The sequence below is a fragment of the Trichechus manatus genome, unplaced genomic scaffold (genome assembly GCF_000243295.1).
Source record: "Trichechus manatus latirostris isolate Lorelei unplaced genomic scaffold, TriManLat1.0 scaffold00172, whole genome shotgun sequence".
NCBI lineage: Eukaryota > Metazoa > Chordata > Mammalia > Sirenia > Trichechidae > Trichechus > Trichechus manatus.
This window is the reverse complement of record NW_004444108.1, coordinates 3,894,299-3,915,013: the sequence shown is the minus strand read 5'-3', so window position 1 is coordinate 3,915,013 and position 20,715 is coordinate 3,894,299. Positions and strand designations below refer to the sequence as shown.

At 38.0% G+C, this 20,715-nt stretch overlaps 1 protein-coding gene across 1 annotated transcript in view; it reads right to left on the bottom strand.

The window, feature by feature from the left end:
- BEND6 (BEN domain containing 6) overlaps positions 1-20,599 on the bottom strand; it is a 25,203-nt gene extending 4,604 nt beyond the window's left edge. The window contains exons 1-5 of the mRNA XM_004386828.1: positions 20,480-20,599; positions 17,142-17,319; positions 6,287-6,501; positions 4,353-4,545; positions 3,259-3,395 (exon numbers count right to left, since the gene is read on the bottom strand). Of these exons, the coding sequence (XP_004386885.1) occupies positions 3,268-3,395; positions 4,353-4,545; positions 6,287-6,501; positions 17,142-17,319; positions 20,480-20,599 (834 nt within the window). The 3' untranslated portion in view covers positions 3,259-3,267. The remainder of the gene's footprint in view (positions 1-3,258; positions 3,396-4,352; positions 4,546-6,286; positions 6,502-17,141; positions 17,320-20,479) is intronic.
- Positions 20,600-20,715: the final 116 nt, after the last annotated feature.

Sequence of the window (20,715 nt, the reverse complement as noted above, 5' to 3'; positions counted from 1 at the left end):
CAGAAAAGGACGGGGAATGGGGGATATCACTGCTGATGTCAGATGGATCCTGGCTGAAAGCAGAGAATACCAGAAAGATGTTTACCTGTGTTTTACTGACTATGCAAAGGCATTCGACTGTGTGGATCATAACAAATTATGGATAACATTGTGAAGAATGAGAATTCCCGAACACTTAATTGTGCTCACGAGGAACCTATACATAGATCAAGAGGCAGTTGTTTGAAGAGAACAAGGGGATACTGCCTGATTTAAAGTCAAGAAAGGTGTGTGTCAGGGTTGTATCCTTTGACCATACTTATTCAATCTGTATGCTGAGCAAATAATCCAAGAAACAGGACTATATGAAGAAAAGTGGGGCATCAGGACTGGAGGAAGACTCATTAACAACCTGCGTTATGCAGGTGACACAACCTTGCTTGCTGAAAGTGAAGACAACTTGAAGCACTTACTGATGAAGATCAAAGACCACAGCCTTCAGGATGGATTATATCTTAACATAAAGAAAACAAAAATCCTCACAAATGGACCAATAAGCAACATCATGATAAACAGAGAAAAGATTGAAGCTGTCAAGGATTTCATTTTACTTAGATCCACAATCAACACCCATGGAAGCAGCAGTCAAGAAATCAAAAGACTCATTGCATTGGGCAAATTTGTTGCAAAAGACCTCTTTAAAGTGTTAAAAAGCAAAGATGTCACTTTGAGGACTAAGGTGTCCCTGACCCAAGCCATGGTATTTTCAGTCGTTTCACATGCATGCCAAAGCTGGGCAATGAATAAGGAACATCAAAGAAGAATTGATGCCTTTGAATTATGGTGTTAGTGAAGAACACTGAATATACCATAGACTGCCAAAAGAATGAACAAATCTGTCTTGGAAGAAGCACAACCAGAATGCTCCTTAGAAGCAAGGATGGCAAGACTTCGTCTCCCATACTTTGGATGTGTTATCAGGAGGGACCAGTCCCTGAAGAAGGACATCATGCTTGGTAAAGTAGAGGGTCAGTGAAAAAGAGGAAGACCCTCAATGAGATGGACTGGCACAGCGGCTGCAAAAATGGGCTCAAGCCTAACAGTGACCGTGAGTACAGCGCAGGACCAGGTTGTGTCTTGTTCTGTTGTACATACGGTCGCTATGAGTCAGAAGTGATTTGACCGCACCTAACAACAACAACAACAACAAATGATGCTAAGAAAGTAATTTTTTCAAAGAATACTTTTGGGAGTGGGATTGGGAAGGATATGGTTTGCTTAATAAGCAGGCTCCTGCGAGTTAAATGACTTAGAAAAAGAGAAATACAGCAGCATTCCACTAGATGGTGTTATATCTAACTAATTCATCAAGCGTGTCTAGATTAGGTTGTACTTGACTATATCTTTCCCAGCGTATTTTCACAGTGCTTTTGAAATAATTTGAATTGAACTAAACTTCAAATGAAAGGTATCAGCCAATTTTTAAAAAATTTCAATTCTAGTGTTAATATCCACTTACGATTCAAAACATATGCACTTGTAGTACAAGCAACTTGGCATTACACAGCAAGGTTCAGGCCCAGAAACACTATATTGTGCTTGCTGCAAAAAGATTTGTCCTTTGTTTCCCTTTTAATTAATGCCATAGCCAGGTGATTTAATAACACTACCACTGGCAGATACAAGTGAAACTGAAATAAAACCTTTTTAACTTTAATTTCTTTAATACCCTGTCGGGCTGATAGGGTCAGAGATGAGTTTTGTGCCTAACCCTTGGCAATCTGAGATATTAAAAAGGCAGAAGTTAGGATATTAAAATTCTTTCCAGAGCTCTGAAATACAATAATGTGCTCCAAAAGAAATCCCTATGATTTGGAAATCTGGTTATATAACATCTAGAAAGGAAACTTGGGTCATTATATACCAGGGTATCTTGTGTTAAAATGAGAAGTTCTAAGAGCACATTTCAGCAATTATTTCATAATTGGAAAATTGTGAGATTCACAGATGTCCTGAAATTTATATCACTTGGAGAGAAAAAGCTTACAAATATCCTTATCTTCTACAAATCTTCGAGTCAGTCTACCAGTATGTGGGAAGAATCCCACTGCAGTTGTTGTAAGTACTGTTTTTTGCCTTCTTAAGGAAAAAGGACTGTTGCTGATCCTCATCAGAGCTGGCCTTGTATAGCAAATAGATACAGGACCCTTGAGGAGAATAGGGCGGGGTGGTGGTCAGCAACAGGTTGGGACTACTGTATTACACACAATTCCACGTCCCATTTAAAATATGACCTGAAATGAATACAAGTAAAATTCTCCCAAAGGGGCTCAGGTTAGTCAGAGAACAGGCAAAGTGGAAGCCAAAGATAGAAGAAAAAAAAAAAAAGGGTTGTGGGGTGGGGAGGAAAGAAGATACCTGTAGTGGGCCTTGCTCTCATGTTATCCATATACCTCTATTAATCAATTAAAATATTAATAACACAACCATACATTTTTTTTCACATATTTTTCCATCAAAATAATGGAGAGAGAAGAAGAGTGAGCACAAACGAAGAGGCAAGGACATTGGGTTGCTAGTGCAAACACACAATTCCACTTCAGTTTTGTCTGGGGCGAGGCCTGGCTATCAAATATGGTCTGTACGAACTCTCTCACTAAGAGTAAATAATTTTCTTTCCTTAATACAATGTAAGCACCCTGGTAAAATTTCTTATTAAATGCAAACTAAAAGAACTGATTTAAAGATTTAAAGACAATGAGAAGCAGCAAGGAGAATGGTGAAAGAGATCCCTTTAATACTTCTAGCCAATAGTGTGTGCACACATCAAACCACTGTTTAGATTTCTAAGGTCCATCTCACTGATGTGCCTCAGGCTTCCCAAGGGCCTGAATCTCCCCTGTTCTAGAGAAACACTTCATAAATTGTCTTCTTTCTCTCCTTTGGCTACTTTCTATCCTACCTCCAAATTAACAGGTATTCTGTGAAGAAAAAAATGTTCTTCAGTAAAACATGTTTGGAATACTAGATCCCCTTCTTAGAGATTTCTAGTGCACATGGGCATATTAAAGAGTACCAAAATACTTGAGAGGTTCTGGGAAAAGAAAACTTGTTTGACTTAACTTAGCATTTCCCAAATTTAAATCCCCTAACTACCCTGTCCCACTTTCACCCCCAGGAATACCTACTAGAATTTCACAGGCCACTAGTGCTCTCTAGTAGAGGGTTTGGAAAATGCTAGTCTACACATAAAAGTATTACAATATTTAAAAGACTTACCAAAAAGGCCTACTTAAAATCCTGAAAGTTAAGATTTCTGCTTAAATTTGGCTTCTTGGTACAGTTATTTAGCTTTTGCCCTATCATTCTCCTAATTGAAACATCATCTGTATTGGGAAATAACTGTTTTGTGACTCCTGTGGAAAAAAAACACAACAATAAAAATACGTTATGCAGCCTTTGCATTTTAAGGTATAAACTGGGAGAAAACAGCAAGCATTCCTCATTGTAATTTTGTCTCCATTTTGCAAAACGAGCCCAAACACCAATGAGATATTTAAACTGATGAATATATAGGCAGGTTTTTCAAAGCAAAGCAAGAGAAATCAGAAAGTCTGTATTATACATTGAGAGCACAGATATTTGTTTTCTATGGTACTACTCAACTTTAACCCTACTATATTATACATTGAGAGCCTACATATCTGTCTTTCTATGGTACTGCTCAATTTTTAACCCAACTGCTTGCTATGAACTCTAAGTCTCCTTGCCCCAAAATGTTAGGAATTTGTTATTAATCAATTCCCAACATTAGCTGAAATAACTAGATTCTGACTGATCCTTTTTGAACTAAGAAATGACATATCATTGAAATTTACAGAACTGAGATTCAGAGAGCCCCTAAATTTATTGGATGTTTGCAAAAAAATTAATTTGATAAGCTAGATAATCACATGAAGGAGATTTATTAATTTCAAAACCATAAATACAATAGTCTAATTAACTTCTATCTTTCTAGAAGAAAAGATGATGGATGTAACCAAGACAAGAAAGAGGGAACAAGATATAATCTGTTACTGAAATTTTATTTTAAAAGGTTTTGAAATTTTACTTTCTAAAGATATGAATTTTTTGTCATTCAATTTTTTCAGGAGCATAAAACTTAGTTTTATTTTAATAATCATGTTTAATATAAAGTTTTTCTAAGAAATTCCCAATATTTAATAAGAGTATTATTTAGACTATGCTGAAGTTTTTCTTATTTATAGAAAAGTTTGAAAAAAATGAAGAACCATTTTTGAAAGAATAACTTGACCTTGAATGATAATGCAATTTCAAATTCATGTGACAATATAACATAATCTTATTATTACCTATGATTTCTTGAACTTCATTCTGATTCATGGCTGGTTTCACGGCTTTGTCCCTTGAAGTAGAAGATTTTGCCCCAGTCAGGCTGTGTGTAGCCATATATTCATTTGTATAAAGTACTTGCATTAAATCGTTAATAAACTTCTGAGGCTTGCTCTTATTACAATGGGCAATCTGCCATTTTTCAATCTTGAACTAAAAAATTAAAATGACAATTGAAATTGGAAAAAAGAAATATTTGGAGAGATATATTACTAATTGAGTTAAGACATACAAGAAAACAATATCAACATTCTTTAAGGTGATGTATTATACTTTTAATATACATTTTACATTTCAGGGTTTAGAGTTAAATGATATCTTTGAGATAATTCCCAAGATTTATGAGGCATTTCTTCCAAAGTATATACAAATTCTTGACATATAATCTAAGGTCCCCGGGTGGCGCAAGCGGTTTGTGCTAAACTACTAATTTAAAGGTTGGCAGCTTGAACTCACCCAGCGGAGCGGTGGAAGAAAGGCCTGATGATCTGCTTCTATAAAGATTACAGCCAAGAAAATCCTATAGAGCAGTTCTACTCTGTAACACATGGGGTCATCATGAGTAGAATCAACCTGACGGCAACAGGTTTGGTTTTGTAATCCGGATTGGGAGCTTTAAGGATTAGTCCCATCCTCAACACTTAATACTAAGTGTGGCAGGTAGAATAATGGCCCTCCAATCTCTACATCCTAATCCTCAGACCCTGTGTGTATGTTACCTTACATGGCAATAATGACTTTGCAGGTATGATTAAGGTTAAGGACTTTGATATGGGGAGATAATCCTGGGCCCAATCTAATCACATGAGTCCTTAAAAGTGGAAGAGGGAGGCAGAAGAATAGGTCAGAAAAGTGTGATGAGAGAAGGAGGAGAGATTGGAAGAGTTAGAGGGACTTGACCCGCCATTGTTGGCTTTGAAGAAGGAGGAAGCCAAGGAGTGCAGTAGTCTCTAGAAGTAGGAATGGCTTTCAGTTGATACCCAGCAAGAAAACGGGGACTTCAGTCCTACAACCCCCTAGAACTGAATTCTGCACAAACTGGAATGAGCAGGAAACAGATTCCCCCCTAGAGCCTCTAGAAAGGAATGCAGCTACTGACACCTTGAATTTAGTCTGGTGAGACTCCTACCAGATGTCTGACCTACAGACTGTAACACAATAAATTTGTGATGTTTCAAGTCATTAAACTTGTGGTAATCTGTTACAGCAGCCATAGGAAACTGATATACTAAGATTCAAATATTCAGGATGTTAGACTATTATTGTTGTTGTGTGCTGTTGAGTCACTTCTGACTCATAGTGACCCTACAGGACAGAGTAGAACTGCCCCATAGGGTTTCCAAGGGGTGGCTGGTGGATTTGAACTGCTGACCTTTTGGTTTGTAGCCTGAGCTCTTAACCACCACCAACGCTCTGTTACACTATTAGTTAGCATTTAATTAAGCTTTTGAAGGCATATTTTCCAAGGCTGATACCTGGTTCTGACAAAGCTCTTGTCTTTTTAGCTTCTGCTTCTTGATTAAGAGAAATTGGGAAATTAGAAAAAGAATTGTGTTCAGCCAGCATGAAGAGGCTGAAATTTACCTTCTTTCAATGACATAATGTTATAACCCTTAATGCATAGTTATTCTGTCACTGGTTTAAGAGTTGATACATCATTTACTACAGAAGTTTATAGTTTAATAACTTTATCAATGTCTGCAATTTGACTTTAACTTTCTAAACTGGGTATTTGTTTCACAAAGATTAGTTTTTATTATTAAAATTTTTTTTTATGCAATAGGAATGTTATGGTTGTTACCTAAAGATATCCGATAAAACATTTTCTACCCTTATTTTAATTTTTACGTTTAACTGTATACCAAAGAACAATAGGGCAGGTATTCTAACTAACCTGTTTCCCATCAGTATGAGGTTCTTCCTCGGCATTCAAGGAAATTGGTGAACTGGAATTAGAGTTACTGCACGTCGAGGCAAATGAATCTGGCGAAGAGTTGTTTGTTGCTCTCCAGAGGGTAGCTGTAGATGTAGACATGATTCCTCCACCCTTCAGCAGGGCCTCGGCCATACCTACCAGTTCTTCAAACTGGGTGACTGCCTGTGGTAGCACTAAAATGGCAAGAAAAAGTAACATTTTACAAAATACTGATAACTATAGGTGTATATACACATACTTTTTATTGGGTGTATATGCATAGAAATACGTAGAAGAATACCCCCAAATTGTTAACGTTTGCGAGCTTTGAAAATAAACGTGGTAAGAAGGGTGGTTGCAATGTACTTGCTTTTTATTATTAAATAATTAAATAATAATAGTAAATTAATTTTAAAGCAGTTGGTTATTGTATTTAAGTGTATATGCATTCCTTTGTATCTAAACAGAACATTTTAAAAGGTTGATTCCTTTTCGTTATTACTGAAAGTATCACTGAAAGTGTTTAATCTCTTGTTTGGAGACATCACTGATTGTATTAACAATCACTTTCCAGAAGCTCACATTAGGCTTTAGGCCAATTTAAGTGCTAAAATAAAACAAGATATTTCTCACAGATTAAACTGAATTTTCTATGATCTTTGTATATGGTTTCCCAGGAAATCAAATTCCATTAAATTAACAAAAATTCATTGCCACAATTCAAATATATGTTTTCACGTATTAAAGATGATACTGGTAATCAACTGAATGGTCTCTTGGTTTCTTTCTTTTTTCTTTAATGGAAACTTACACATTCAAAGGTTTCATGCCTCCTTGTAAAATGGTCTTCTTTGTTGTGATAGCTAGTTTGTTTCCTAAGGACAAATAACATTTTGTTGGAGTGGGATGATACTTTGGACCCTATCTAACTCAACTCCTCTGTTCTACGGTTGAGGGCAGTTCCTGCTGGAGAGGTGAAAACACTGAAACTTTTTTTATACTTCTCTTAAGCATATTATTAAGCTATAATCTTAAAATAATATTTGAATTAAGAGCTGAAAATTAGGCATCTTAATGATGTGTTTAAATCAGTATACCTAATATTATATTGACAGGGAAATAGGAAAACCTAATAAAGAAGAAAATCTTATTTTCTATTCTTTCAATAAATATTTGCTAAGCATCTCTCATGTGCCAGGCATTTATTCAATCAACAATTATTTATTGAGCACTTAGTAAAATTAAATGCTTATTTAGCTTTTACTCTGTGTCAGACACTATTCTGAGAGCTTTACTAATGTTCACTCATTTAATCTTCATTGTACCTCTATGAGATTGTCATTACCCTCAATCTACAGATGAGAAAATTAGGCAGTGAGAGGTTAAGTAACTTGCCCAGGGCCATCCAGTTAGTAAAAAGAAGAGCCAAGATTCAAATTTACACTGTCTGGCTCCCAAGTCATGCTATAAACTGCTATCTTATGCAGCCTCTCAACATTTGCCAACCACTATGCTAGGTGCTAGGGATAAAACCACGAACAAAAGCAGGTGTGGTCCATGCCCTTTTAGAGCTGAGAGTCTAGTGGAAGAGGGAGGCATTATTTAAGTAATTATGAAAATAAATGAAAAATTATAATTAAGTGCCACGAAGGGGAGGCACAAGGTGTTTGATCTAGCATGGGGTGGGAAAAGCAAGGATGGCTTCCTTGAGGAGGTCAAGATTGATCTGAAAGCTGAAGTCTGATCAGGAATTAAGTAGCTGAAGGGAATGAGGGAGGCATGGGCATAGGAAATACAAGTTCTTCATTTGAGGAACTGCAAGAAGGCCAAGCTAGAATGCAAAGAGAAAAAAAGAATTGTGCATGAAGCCTTTGAAAATGTGTACTTTTTTTTTTTCTAATTATGGAAGTTCGCATGCATCCTTCTCGTCATTTTCATCTGTGCATCTCTATCTATATTTGCATATTTTCTTATACATAATTAGGACCAAACTATATAAACAGCATTGTATCATGGTTCTTTTTTCTAATTAAGACTGGAAGGTGAATATTTTGCCTGTTTTATTAAATGTTCTTGGAAAATATTATTTTTTGAGGTCTAATTTACACACAGTGAAAGGTAAGATCTTTGGTGAAGTCTGAGCCGAAATTAAGTAGATAAAGGGGATGAGTATGACAAATGAATACACCTGTTTAACGCACACCCCATAAAGATACAGAACACTTCCATTGTCCCACAAAGTTCCCTCATGTCCCTTCTAAGTCAATCCCTGGCCTTGCCTCCTGACTTCTTTAGCCATAGGTACATTTTACCAGTTCTACAATTTCATATAAATGGAGTCAAACAGTATGTACTTTTTTAGGGGGGGAGGAATGACTTTTTTTTTCTCTGCATAATGTTTTGAGATACATTCATGTTGTTTTCTGTATCCGAAAGTCACTGCCAGCAGTAAGTGCTATAAACTTCTTTCACACACAGTTCCTGAATTTTTTTGTAGTTCTGTGGTGTGATGTGGCTTATCTCTTTTTAACTTCTCTTCCTCTATCCCTTCCCTACCCCCATCACAGACACTGAGCTTTCAGCTTTCTCCAGATTAACTCAGTCACCACTCACCCATCTGTTTCTCAGCTTCTAAGAATTTACTGTCATCTGCCTTAGTTTCCTAGCGCTGCCACAACAAAACACCACAAAGTGCGTGGCTTTAAAGAACAGAAATTAATTTTCTCACAGTTTTAGAGGCTAGAAGTCCAAATCATGGTGTCAGCTGTGTTAACTCCTTCTGAGGGCTTTGAGAGAGGAACTGTTCCATGCCTGACTCCTAGTTTCTGATGGCTGCTGACAATAATTGGTGTTCTTTTGCTGTTCAGCAATGCATCTGCCTCCATTGTCACATGGTATCTGTCTTCCCTGTGTGTGTCTGTTTCCCTGTCTGTCCTTCTCTTTTATAAGAGGCCACTCAGAAGGGATTGGGATTAAGACCCATCCTACTCTGGTATGACTTTAGTGGTCTCACTAGGGTTGGTGTTACCCAGTGTGATAACTCATGGTGTCATCCCCCACCCCAGGGACCTCTGCCTGTACCAGACCATACAGAATCCTTAGTAATGTTTTTTGTACCAATGTTACTCATAAATCACAATTCCCATATATCACTCTTTCTTTTCCTTTAATTAACAGTTCATTCTCAAAAAAGTTACTGATACAGGTTCACAAATACTAATTACCACAATATTGTAGCTAAAACACCAAAATATTTGACAAAATCACTGACTATTAAAACACTGGTGGGCAACGAGAACAACAGCGCGTGCTTGCAGCATGTGCAGATGAGACCACATGATTTGAAGCATCCTTGTAATTGGGTAATAATGACAGCTCTGACTGGAGCACATTAGAAGGTTCAGAAAGTAAATTAGTGGAGAGTTTTAGTCTTGTAGGTATATTGATACATGTAAGCTGGGCTTAACGAAAAATGTGTTTGTTGTAACCAATTACAGGCATATTTTTGTAAAAAATAATAAATTTCTGCTGAAACACTGCACAAAAATTTTTATAGACAATCATTTTGGTGTCACCCCCTCTGACAGTGTCACCCAGCACGGTCCATACGCCCTGCAGCCCCCTAGTGATGCCATTGTATGACTTCATTAATTTAACTGATAATATCTGCAAAGGAAAATGCTATTTCCCCAAACGAGATCACATTCACTAGCGCAGGGGTTAGGATTTAACATAACTTTTGGGGGGGCCACAATCCCATGCAAAATGGCATATTTTTATTTGTTGTGTTCTTCTCTAGAATTTTGTTTGTCTTTGTGCTTTTATGCCTTTTAAATTTGTTTTTAGTGGGGTTTCAAGAGAGGAGGAAAAGTCACACATATGTAAATGAAGCTTTCCGCTATATTTAAATAAAGCTGGAAAAAACATTGATTTTTGACTCTTTACTGAAATATCAGTTACAAAGTTGGGTTTTCAGCTGATTCTTTTGTTTTTGCTGCCAGGGCTCCTTTTGTATATTCATTGTCTATGTTGTTGTTGTTAGGTGCTGTTGAGTCCATTTCAACTCATAATGACCCCATGTGACAGAGTAGAACTTCCCCATAGGGTTTCCTAGGCTATAATCTCTATGGGAGCAGATCACCAGGTCTTTCTCTCGTGGAGTGGCTGGGTGGGTTGACCCACCAACCTTTCAGTTAGCAGCCAAGTGACAATTTAATAGCCAACTATAAAACATATCATCTATTTCCTTTTACCTTTTATTGTGCTTGTCAGTTGTGGCCCAGAAGACATGTTTCAAATGCTTACCACACACACATAGCACACACACACACACACATTTGCCATTCTGAACGTCTAGAATGGTAGGTATATTCTGCCATTTTTCTTAGTAGGCTTTATAAATAGAGAAACAGCCATGACTCTTAGCTCAATGTGTTGTTAGGAATATTGAGCAAAAGATAAATAACCAGCATGCATTGTACTCTCAGGCCCTTTTGTTATTTGGATTATACATAAAATGTCAACCAACTGGTATCTCCTTAGTTCCCAGCTGTGGCTTTACAATGAGTTCTATGCTGATGACACTCTTTAAAATTGCAAACTACTCCCTCTGCCTCAAATCCCAATCCCTCTTTGCCTCTCTGTGTTTTCCACGGCACCATCTTCTAACATATAATTTATTTATTATTTTGGCACAATGGTTAAGTGCTCAGTTGCTAACTGAAAGGTTGGTGGTTCTAACCCACCAAGCAGCTCTGAGGGAGAAAGACTTGGTGATCTGCTCCTGTAAAGACTACAGCCTAGAAAACATCATGGAGCGGTTCTACTGTCATGTGGGGTCGCTATGAATTTAAATCGACTTGACAGCACCTAAAAACAACACCTTCCTTCACCTGAATGTAAGCTCTATGAGGGCAGGGATCTTTGTCTGTTTGTTCACTGATCTTCCTAGGCACTTAGAACAGAGCTTGACATATAGCAGAAACTCTAAAATATTTACTGAGTGAATAAATGAATGAATGAACACTCAAGTAGAGGCAGGCAGTTACCTACTTTCCCTGGTGCCTGAAGTCCAGCCAGTAACGAATTTTACTACTTGGTTTCTAGAGTTATATTCTAGTCTGTGTGTATGGAGGAGGGGGTAGACAATATTAAATATGTAATAGATTATATATAGTTATAAGAGCCAAAGAGAGAACAAATCAGGGAAGGAGGATATAGAATGTTGGGAGTTGGAGGAGAGGTTGAAATTTTAGATGGAGAGAGGGGGTGAGGGAAAAGATGAATTTGGAGTGAAGACCTGAAGGAAGTGAGGGTGCCATGTAGATATCTGGGGGAAGAATATTCCAAATAGAGAGAATGGAATAGACATAATGCCTGATGTCTCCAAGGAAAAGCAAGTAGTCAGTGTGGCTGGATCACAGAGAAGGAGGGGGAGAGTAGTATAAAATAAGGTCAGAGAAATAACTGGAGGGGAAGTGGCTAGATCATGTAAGGACTCAAAAATCATAATAAGGATTTCAGTTTTTGCTCTGAGTGAGGTAGGAATCCACTGGAGGGTTTTGAACAAAAGAGTGACAGGAATTGACTTATGTGACTTATGTGTTGGAAAGACTGTAGAAGAGCAAAAGCAGAAGTAGAGAAACCTGTTGGGAGGCCACCAAAATAATCTAAGCAAGAGATGATGGTGACTTGACCAGAGTGGCAGTAGTGGGAATGGTAAAAAGGGATTAAATTCAAGAAATATTTTTAAGGTAAAGTCAGTAGGATTTGATGATAAACTGAATATGGAGTGTTAAAGAAATACAGAAACCCAAGATAACATCATGGTTTATGGTCTGAGAAACTGGAATAATGAAGTTACCATTAACCAAGATGAGGAAGAAAGAGAGAAACAGATTGAGGGAGGTCAGAAATGTGGTTTGAGGTAGGTTAGTCTGAGATGCCTATTACTCATGTCAAGTACACAGGTAGACAGTGAGTTTGGCGTGTAAGGGAAAGGTCCTGTCAGGAAATACGAATCTGAGAATCAGAGCTTATCGATAGATCTTAACAACATATGACTGGATAAGATCACCTGAGGGGAGAATGTAGATAGAAAAGAAAGACATTCAAGGACTCAGCATGGGGCATCATCAGATATTTTGTGGGTGGGACGATGAGAGAAATCAGGCAAATAAACTGAGATGAAAAGACCAGCAATGCAGGAGGAGAAATGATGAGTTTGGTGTCCCGGAAACCAAGTGAAGAAACTTTTTCAAGGAAAGAAAGATTATCAAATGTGTCAAATGCTGCTGATGGGGTACTTAAGATGACAACTGAAGAATGACCATTGGGTTTAGCAATGTGGAGGTTTACTGATGATCTCGAGAAAAGAAGTTGTAATGGAATGATGAGGACCTGATTAGAGTCGGATCTAGAGAAAATAAAAGGGGAAAAATTGAAGAGTGTGTACAGTTAGTTCTTTTAAGGAGCTTTCCTATAAAGGGAAGAAGAGAAATAGGGTGGAAGGCGGAGGAACAAATAGGTTGAATGAGGACTTTTCTTTTAAAATGGAAGAAGTAGTAGTATATTTGATACTAATGGGAATGATTTAATAGAGAAGGAAAACTGATTTTTTTTTTTTTACTGTGCTTTAAGTGAAAGTTTACAGTTCAAGTCAGTTTCTCATACAAAAATTTATACATACATTGCTATGTGACCCTAGCTGCTCTCCCTATAACGTGACAGCACACTCCTCCTTTCCATCCCTGACTCCCCATGTCCATTCAACCAGCTCCTGTCCCTTTTTGCCTTCTCATCTTGCCTCCGGACAGGGGCTGCCCATTTAGTCTCATGTATCTACTTGAGCTAAGAAGCACTCTCTTCAAGGGTATTATTTTATATCCCATAGCCCAGTCTCATCTTTGTCTGAAGAGTTGGCTTTGGGAATGGTTTCAGATCTGGGCTAACAGAGAGTCTGGGGGCCTTGTCTTCCAGAATCCCTCCAGTCTCAGTCAGACCATTAAGTTTGGTCTTTGTATGTGAATTTGAGTTTTGCACTCCACTTTTCCCCTGCCCCTTCAGGGACTCTTTGTTGTGTTCCTTGTCAGGGTGGTCGTTGGTAGTAGCCAGGCACCGTCTAGTTCTGGTCTCAAGCTGATGGAGTCTCTGGTTTATGTGGCCCTTTCTGTCTCTTGGGCTAATATTTTCCTTGTATCTTTGGTGTTCTTCATTCTCCTTTGCTCCAGGTGGGTTGGGACCAGTTGATATATCTTAGATGGCCGCTTGCCAGCTTTTAAGATCCTAGACATCACTCACCAAAGTGGGATGCAGAACATTTTCTTAATAAACTTTGTTATGCCAATTGACCTAGATGTCCCCCAAAACCATGGTCCACAGACCCCTGCCCCTGCTACTCTGTCCTTCGAAGTGTTTGGCTGTATTCAGCAAACGTTTTAGCTTTTGATTTAGTCCAGTTGTGCTGACTTCCCCTTACTCTGTGTAGTCCTTCCCTTCACCTAAGATAATTCTTATCTACTATCTAGTTAGAGAATACCCCTCTCCCTCCCTCCCCACCCTGGTAACCATCAAAGAATGTTTTCTTCTGTGTTTAAAACATTTCTTGAGTTCTCATAATAGTGGCCTCATACAATATTTGTCCTTTTGCGACTGGCTAATTTTAGTCAGCATAACGCCTTCCAGATTCATCCATGTTATGAGATTTTTTTTTTTTTATTGTACTTCAGGTGAAGGCTTACAGAACAAATAGTTTCTCATGAAACAGTAGTACACATGTTGTTCTATGACATTGGTCAACAACCCCACAACATATCAACCCTCTAACTTCTCAACCTTTTTTTTTGGTGAAAATACACATAGCCAAAGATACACCATTTCAAAAATTTCTACATGCACAGTTCAGTGACATTGACTACACTCTTCCAATCGTGCTGTTATTCTCACTTAAGATGAAGGCTTACAGAACAAAATAGTTTCTCATGTAACAGTTACTACAAATGTTGCCCTATGACAATGGTTAACAATCTCACAACACATCAACAATATCCTTACTCAACCTTGGGTTCCCTATTACCAGCTTCCTTGTCCCCTTCTGCCTTCTGGCCCTTGTCACTGGACTCCTGTACCTCGTTAGTCTCATTTGGTTTTACAGGGCTGTCCACTCCCAGGCTGAACAGTGAACCTCGAAGGTAACTTCACCACTGAGCTAAAAGGGTGCCTGGGGGCCATACTCTCGAGGTTTCTCCAGTCTCCTTTAGGCCAGTAAATTTGGTCTTTTTTTTGTGAGTTAGAATTATGCTCTACATCCTTCTCCAGCTCTGTCCAGACCCTCTGTTGTGATCCTGATCAGAGCAGTCAGTGGTGGTAGCTGGGCACCATCTAGCTGTACTGGATTCAGTCTGGTGGAGGCCTTGGTAGCTGTGGACAATTAGTCCTTTGGAATAATCTTTTCCTTGTATCCTGTTGTTATGAGATGTTTTGCAGATTCATTGTTGTTCTTTATCGTTGTGTAATATCTCACTGTGTGAATATACCATAATTTGTTTATCTACTTGTCTGTTGATAGGCACCTAGGTTGTTTCCATCTTTTTGCTATTGTGAACAGTGCTGCAATGAACATGATTGTGCATATATCTATTTGTCTGATGGTTCTTATTTCTCGAGGATATATTCCAAGGAGTGGGATTGCTGGATCATACGGTACTTCTATTTCTAGCTTTTTAAGTAAGCACCAAATTGGTTTCCAAAGTGGTTGTACCATTTTACATTCCCCCCAGTGATGTATAAGTGTTCCAGTCTCCCCACAACCTCTCCAGTATTTATTATTTTGTGGTTTTTGGATTAATGCTAGCCTGGCTGGGGTGCGATGGTATCTCATTGTAGTTTCGATTTGCATTTTAGAGAGAGAAAACTTATCATGCAGGAAATAGGAGGAAGAACGGTTGGAGCAATGTCCTTGATTAGACAAAAGGGGACGGGATCTGGTACACAGGTGGAGAGATTGTCTTTGGCTACGAACAGGGCTAGGTCATCCATGAATAGCAGGAGAGAATGTGGAGCATACAAGCACAGGTGCAAGAAGATAAGAGTTTCTTCTTATCTTCTCATTTCTCAGTGAAGTATGGAGCAAAGTCATCAAACAAGAGTGAGGTGTTGGGGATGGAGGAGGTGTTGGGGATGGCACAGAGAGGAGAAAGGATACAACAGCAATCTGAAAGTGTGAGAAGGAGAAGAAACCTTATTTGGTCATAATGACTCTTTTCATATGCTACTGAACCTGATTTGCTACTCTTTCATTGAGAATTTTTTTATCCATAGGAATTGGTCTATAATTTTCTTTTTGAGTGTTTATGCATCAAGTTCCGCTTTCAATGAGTAAAAACAGTGACAATAACAGCAATAACTACCATTACTGAGTTCCATGTGCCAGGCACTGGGTAAAGTATTTCTTCTAATTATCTTGTTTAACTTGATAGCAACAAAGAAATGCTTTATTATGCCCATTTTGTTATAACTGAAGGCAACAGAAGCTGGGGGTGAGGGTACTGTAAAATGACAAGGCCAAAGTTGTACTGCTAGAAAACAGAGTTGGGATTCAAACCAAGCTCTATGACTCTGAAATCTATGTTTTTAACCAGAAATTTATGCCTACTTTATAAACCAGCTTTTCATCTTACTCTAAGTTGGAACAGATAATATAAAAACAGGAATTATCTGATTTTTGAAAATCTCAAAAACCTCACTAGGAAAAATCATCAGTTACAAAAATGCAATAATTAAAGGGAAAAAGTAAAGAGGTAATAGCTTGCTAGTGGAATAAACATCTTATTCCCATTCACACATGGCTGTTTCTACTTAAACTATCACATATTCAATTTAATAAATATTCTTAAGAAGGCATGTGAACCATTACTCTGTCAACCTCACCCATCACCATGTTCTACCTGTCTCCTGTCAGTTCTGCCTCTAAAGTATTGTGAAACTGTCGTCTCTATTTCCGCAGCCACCTCCCTTGGCTGCCATCATTTTAGTCTGAATGATTGCAACACCCTCCTGGTATTGCTCTCACACTTGTACCCATACTACGCACAGCTGCCAGAGAAATCTTTTTTCAAAATGTTTTAAGTATTTACTGTTTTACAACAGAATGCGGCCCAACATAAGGCATAATTGCCAAATACTCAGCTGTTCAAAATAGTGCATGGTGCTTAACTACAAATGAGAAACATAATTTTGAAAAATAAATGCTTAAACACAATATAGGGGCTGACAGAAAGGCATTAAGCCAGGTGGTTTCTAATTTCCTTAGGCTGATCTTTCTCCTCTATATGTCCTCAAAGGAATGAGATTATTTCCCCGAACCACTCCCCACAACACACAAACTAAAATTTAATACATGGATTCAGCAGTCTCACTGATTCCATAATGGATCACAATAAGCCTCATTTCTAGAGATTTCTCTAGCAGGGGTGAATGCGGTAAACACATCATCAGCTTCTTGTTTGCTTTGTCTTACTAATCTTTTTTCTCTAAGTTCTAGAACAGTGACTGATCTATATTAAATGCTCAATAAATATCTGTTGAACATTATCAAATGAGTACAACAGTTAGTATTTTGTAGGAATAATCTAAAATTTTCTAAGCAGTAAACCAGATGCTTCAAAAGAGTGTTTCCGTATTTAAATTATGTAATCGTGGTTTTCTTAAAATGTGATTTTTGAGTTACCTAAGGTAACTGATTTTCTTTTTCACTCTTGACAGCTGATTTGCAATACTTTTCACTCATCATATATCTTCCCTTACAACTAAAATGTCAAGACTTCTCAAAGTTCACCTTGAAGCATGACCAAAGACTGTCGAAGTCGGCTGTTTTCTTTCCGGGTGTTTGTTAGCTTTTGTTTCAGGCTTTTTATTTTGGTGCACAGTTCCTGCTTCGATAATTCTGCTAAAGGCTCTTCATCTTCACTGGAGCTCTCGCCCGGCAGAAAGGCATTTCCCGAAAATGGATCTCTCTAAAAAACAAGGCAGGCACAACGAAAGAACGTTCAGAGGACTATTAGTAGTTTATCCCATGTTCTGTATGCTAAAGCGACTTAATCCCATTGACAAATGCCTGTTCTGCCAGGCACTTCCTGCACCAGGAGAGGGACCAGGCCCTAACTGATAATCTAGACAAATTTTGTCTCCCACCATCCAGAGGAGTGCAGGAGAAGGGAAGAACATCAAAGTTTCATGCATATGTGCCTCACTTTCTGCCTAACTTCAGTGAAAAATATAAAGTAGAAAAATAGCATAACAGAGTAGAATCAACAAGATCACCGTTCGAATCAGGGCTCTTTCTCTGATAAACAGCCTGATGTTGAGCAGGATGCTTCACTGTCTGAACCTTACTTCTTTCATCTGTAAATACACACAAAGTATTTAATAAAATAGGGAAGCTTAGCAAGAGGGCAGGACATAAACCGACATACAAAAGGTAGTTGCTTCTATATACCAGCAACAAACAATTAGTAACACAGTGTTCTAAAGGACACCATTTATTAGGTCAGGACAGTGGTGACCTATAGGGAAGAATGTTGGGGTGGAACCTGGGAGGAAGAACGATGGGAGCTTCTGGGGTGCTGGTGGTGTTCTATTTCTTGATCTGGCTGTGTTCAGTTTGTGATAACTCATCAACGTGTATGCTTCTGATATGTATACATATTATACTTTAATAAAACATTTATAAAAAGATCTCCAGAAAGTTAATTTTATAGATTCCTTTAACAATTTCCAGTTCTTGGAAACTAAATGTTTTGTATTTACATTTAATCACTATTTTGAGAACAGCTGCCATGAGCGTATAACAAAAGATGTGCAAGATCTTTATGTAGAAGTCATAAAACTTCACTGAAAGACATCACAGAAAATCTAAATTAATGGAGAAAGACCCCATGTTTAGAGATAAGAAGACTTAATTTAAAAAATATTAACTACCATATAACCCAGCAATTCCACTCCTAGGCATATACCCTAGGGATCTAATAGAAGTGACACGAACAGACATATGCACACCTATGTTCATTGCAGCACGATTCACAATAGCAAAACGATGGAAATAACCTAAGTGCCCATCAACGGATGAACGAATGAGCAAAATGTGGTACACACAAAAAATGGAATACCACTCAGCCATAAAGAAAAATGAATTTCCTGAGACATCTTAAACATGGATGAACCTAGAGAACCTTATGTTGAGCGAAGTAAGTCACAAAAAGACATATATTGTATGCTCTCACTTTTATGAAATGGCAAGGATAGGTAAATATAAGAGATCAATGCTCACTGGTAGTTACCAGGGGTGGGGGCGGGGGGGTGGAGGGAAGCATTCACCAGGTAGTAGTCACTTTTTGTTTATGGTGATGCGAAAGGTGGTACCGGACGTGGGTGAAGTTTGCACTGCTTGACTAATGTAATTGATGTCAACAAGCTGTACACAAAAAAAGGATGAATTGGCAAATGCAATGTTATATATAATTTTGCAACATAACAACAATCAAAAAAAGGGAGGGCTACAGATGTTGCTGTTAATTAGCTATAACAATCACCTCATGGGATGAGTTCTTTTGGTTAGAAGGCTTAGTGTCATAGTCTCATGGGACAATTCAGTCAATTGGCATAATATAGCTCTTAAAGTTTATGTTCTACCTCCCAGTATGGTGAGTAGTGTTTGGGGTCTTAAAAACTTACAAGAAGCCATCTGAGATACAACTATTGGTATCTTTGTCCGGAACAAAAGAGAAAGAAGGAAACTCAAAAATCAGAGAAGGAACCGGACTACAGGACTATCTCCATAAATTGCTGCCTTCTAGACCTTGAGACCAGAAGTACAAGATGATGCCCAGCTATGACTATTGAAGGTTCTGATCGGGACACAATGGATGGATCCTGATAAAAAGGGAGAAAAATGTGGAACAGAACTTCAAATTCTTAAAGAACACAGACTTACTGGACCTACTGAGGCTGAAGGAGTCCCTGAGTTACTTTTCAAACCTTGACTCAAAGTTATCCCCTGAAGTCACCTTTAAACTAAGTAACAGTTTAGCTCAAAAAGTAAAAATTGTCACCCTTGAGTACTGCGTTCTTTTAAAAAAATTATCTATGTAAGACCAAATGGACAACAGTTATTCTAAAGCACAGACAAGAAGGTTGGGGAACAGGGAATTTAAGTCAATGGGAATGAAACTAGAAGAGGAATAACAAGAATGTTGACACACTATGAAGAACGTAACCAGTTACTGATCATTATGTCTAGACACTATTGAATGGGAGTGGGTTTTGTTGTGTATATTTTCACCAAAAATAAAATAAAATATTAATAAAAAGACAAACAACTCAATTAAAAAATTGGCAAAGGGCTTGAAAAGATACTTAACCAAAGATATACGAATGGCCAACAAGCACATGAATAGATGCTCAACATCATTAGTCACTATATACATATACATACATATATTCACATATACATAAATATCTGATTATATGTATGTACATAATGACTAGTATAGTCATTAGTGTATATATACACATACATACAATTGCCTTGGAGTTGATTGCGACTCATGGTGACCCCATGAGTGTTAGAATAGAACTGTGCTCCACAGGGTTTTCAATGGCTGATTTTTTGGAAGTAGACAGCCAGGGATGTTTTCTGAGGTGCCTTTGGGTGGGTTTGAACTAGCAACCCTTCAGTTAGTAGTCAAGTGTTTAATTGTTTGTGCCACCCAGAGACTCTCATACCTAAATCCAAAAAAAAAACCCCACTGCCGTTGAGTCAATTCTGACTCATAGTGACCCTACAGGACAGAGTAGAACTGCCCCATGGGGATTCGAAGGAGCAGATGGTGAATTTGAACTGCTGACCTTTTGGTTAGCAGTCGAGCTCTTAACCACTTTGTCACCAGGGCTCTTATACCTAAATAGGAGCAGGTAAATTGCTGAATATGTTTCTAACTCAACTCATCCAACATTCAAAGGAGAACATGAAAGAAATTATAGTCCTTGGGTTGAATACAATTTAATGAAAAGAATAAATTAATAGAGGAGGAGAAAGAATTAATAAATCATTAAAGGCATTATGGGATTATGGTTAAGCTAGATAATAAAATTATATCAAGGTAACAAAAAACCAACCTGTCCTTTATCCACGTCACTATCTGCATTCTCTGAGTCCATTGTCTCTGTCCTTTTCCTCTTTCCTTTCCTAAAAGCGTCGGCATTGGTAATTTCATCTGTTTGCAAGAACTTCTGCATTTTCTCAATTAGTTATCAAGGGTCTTTTGAAATTGTGGGAGGAGGAAATACCCATGTAGATGACGCTATTCTGGATGTAGCACAAAAGTTAATGTTTTTCCTTAAAAAGAAAGCAC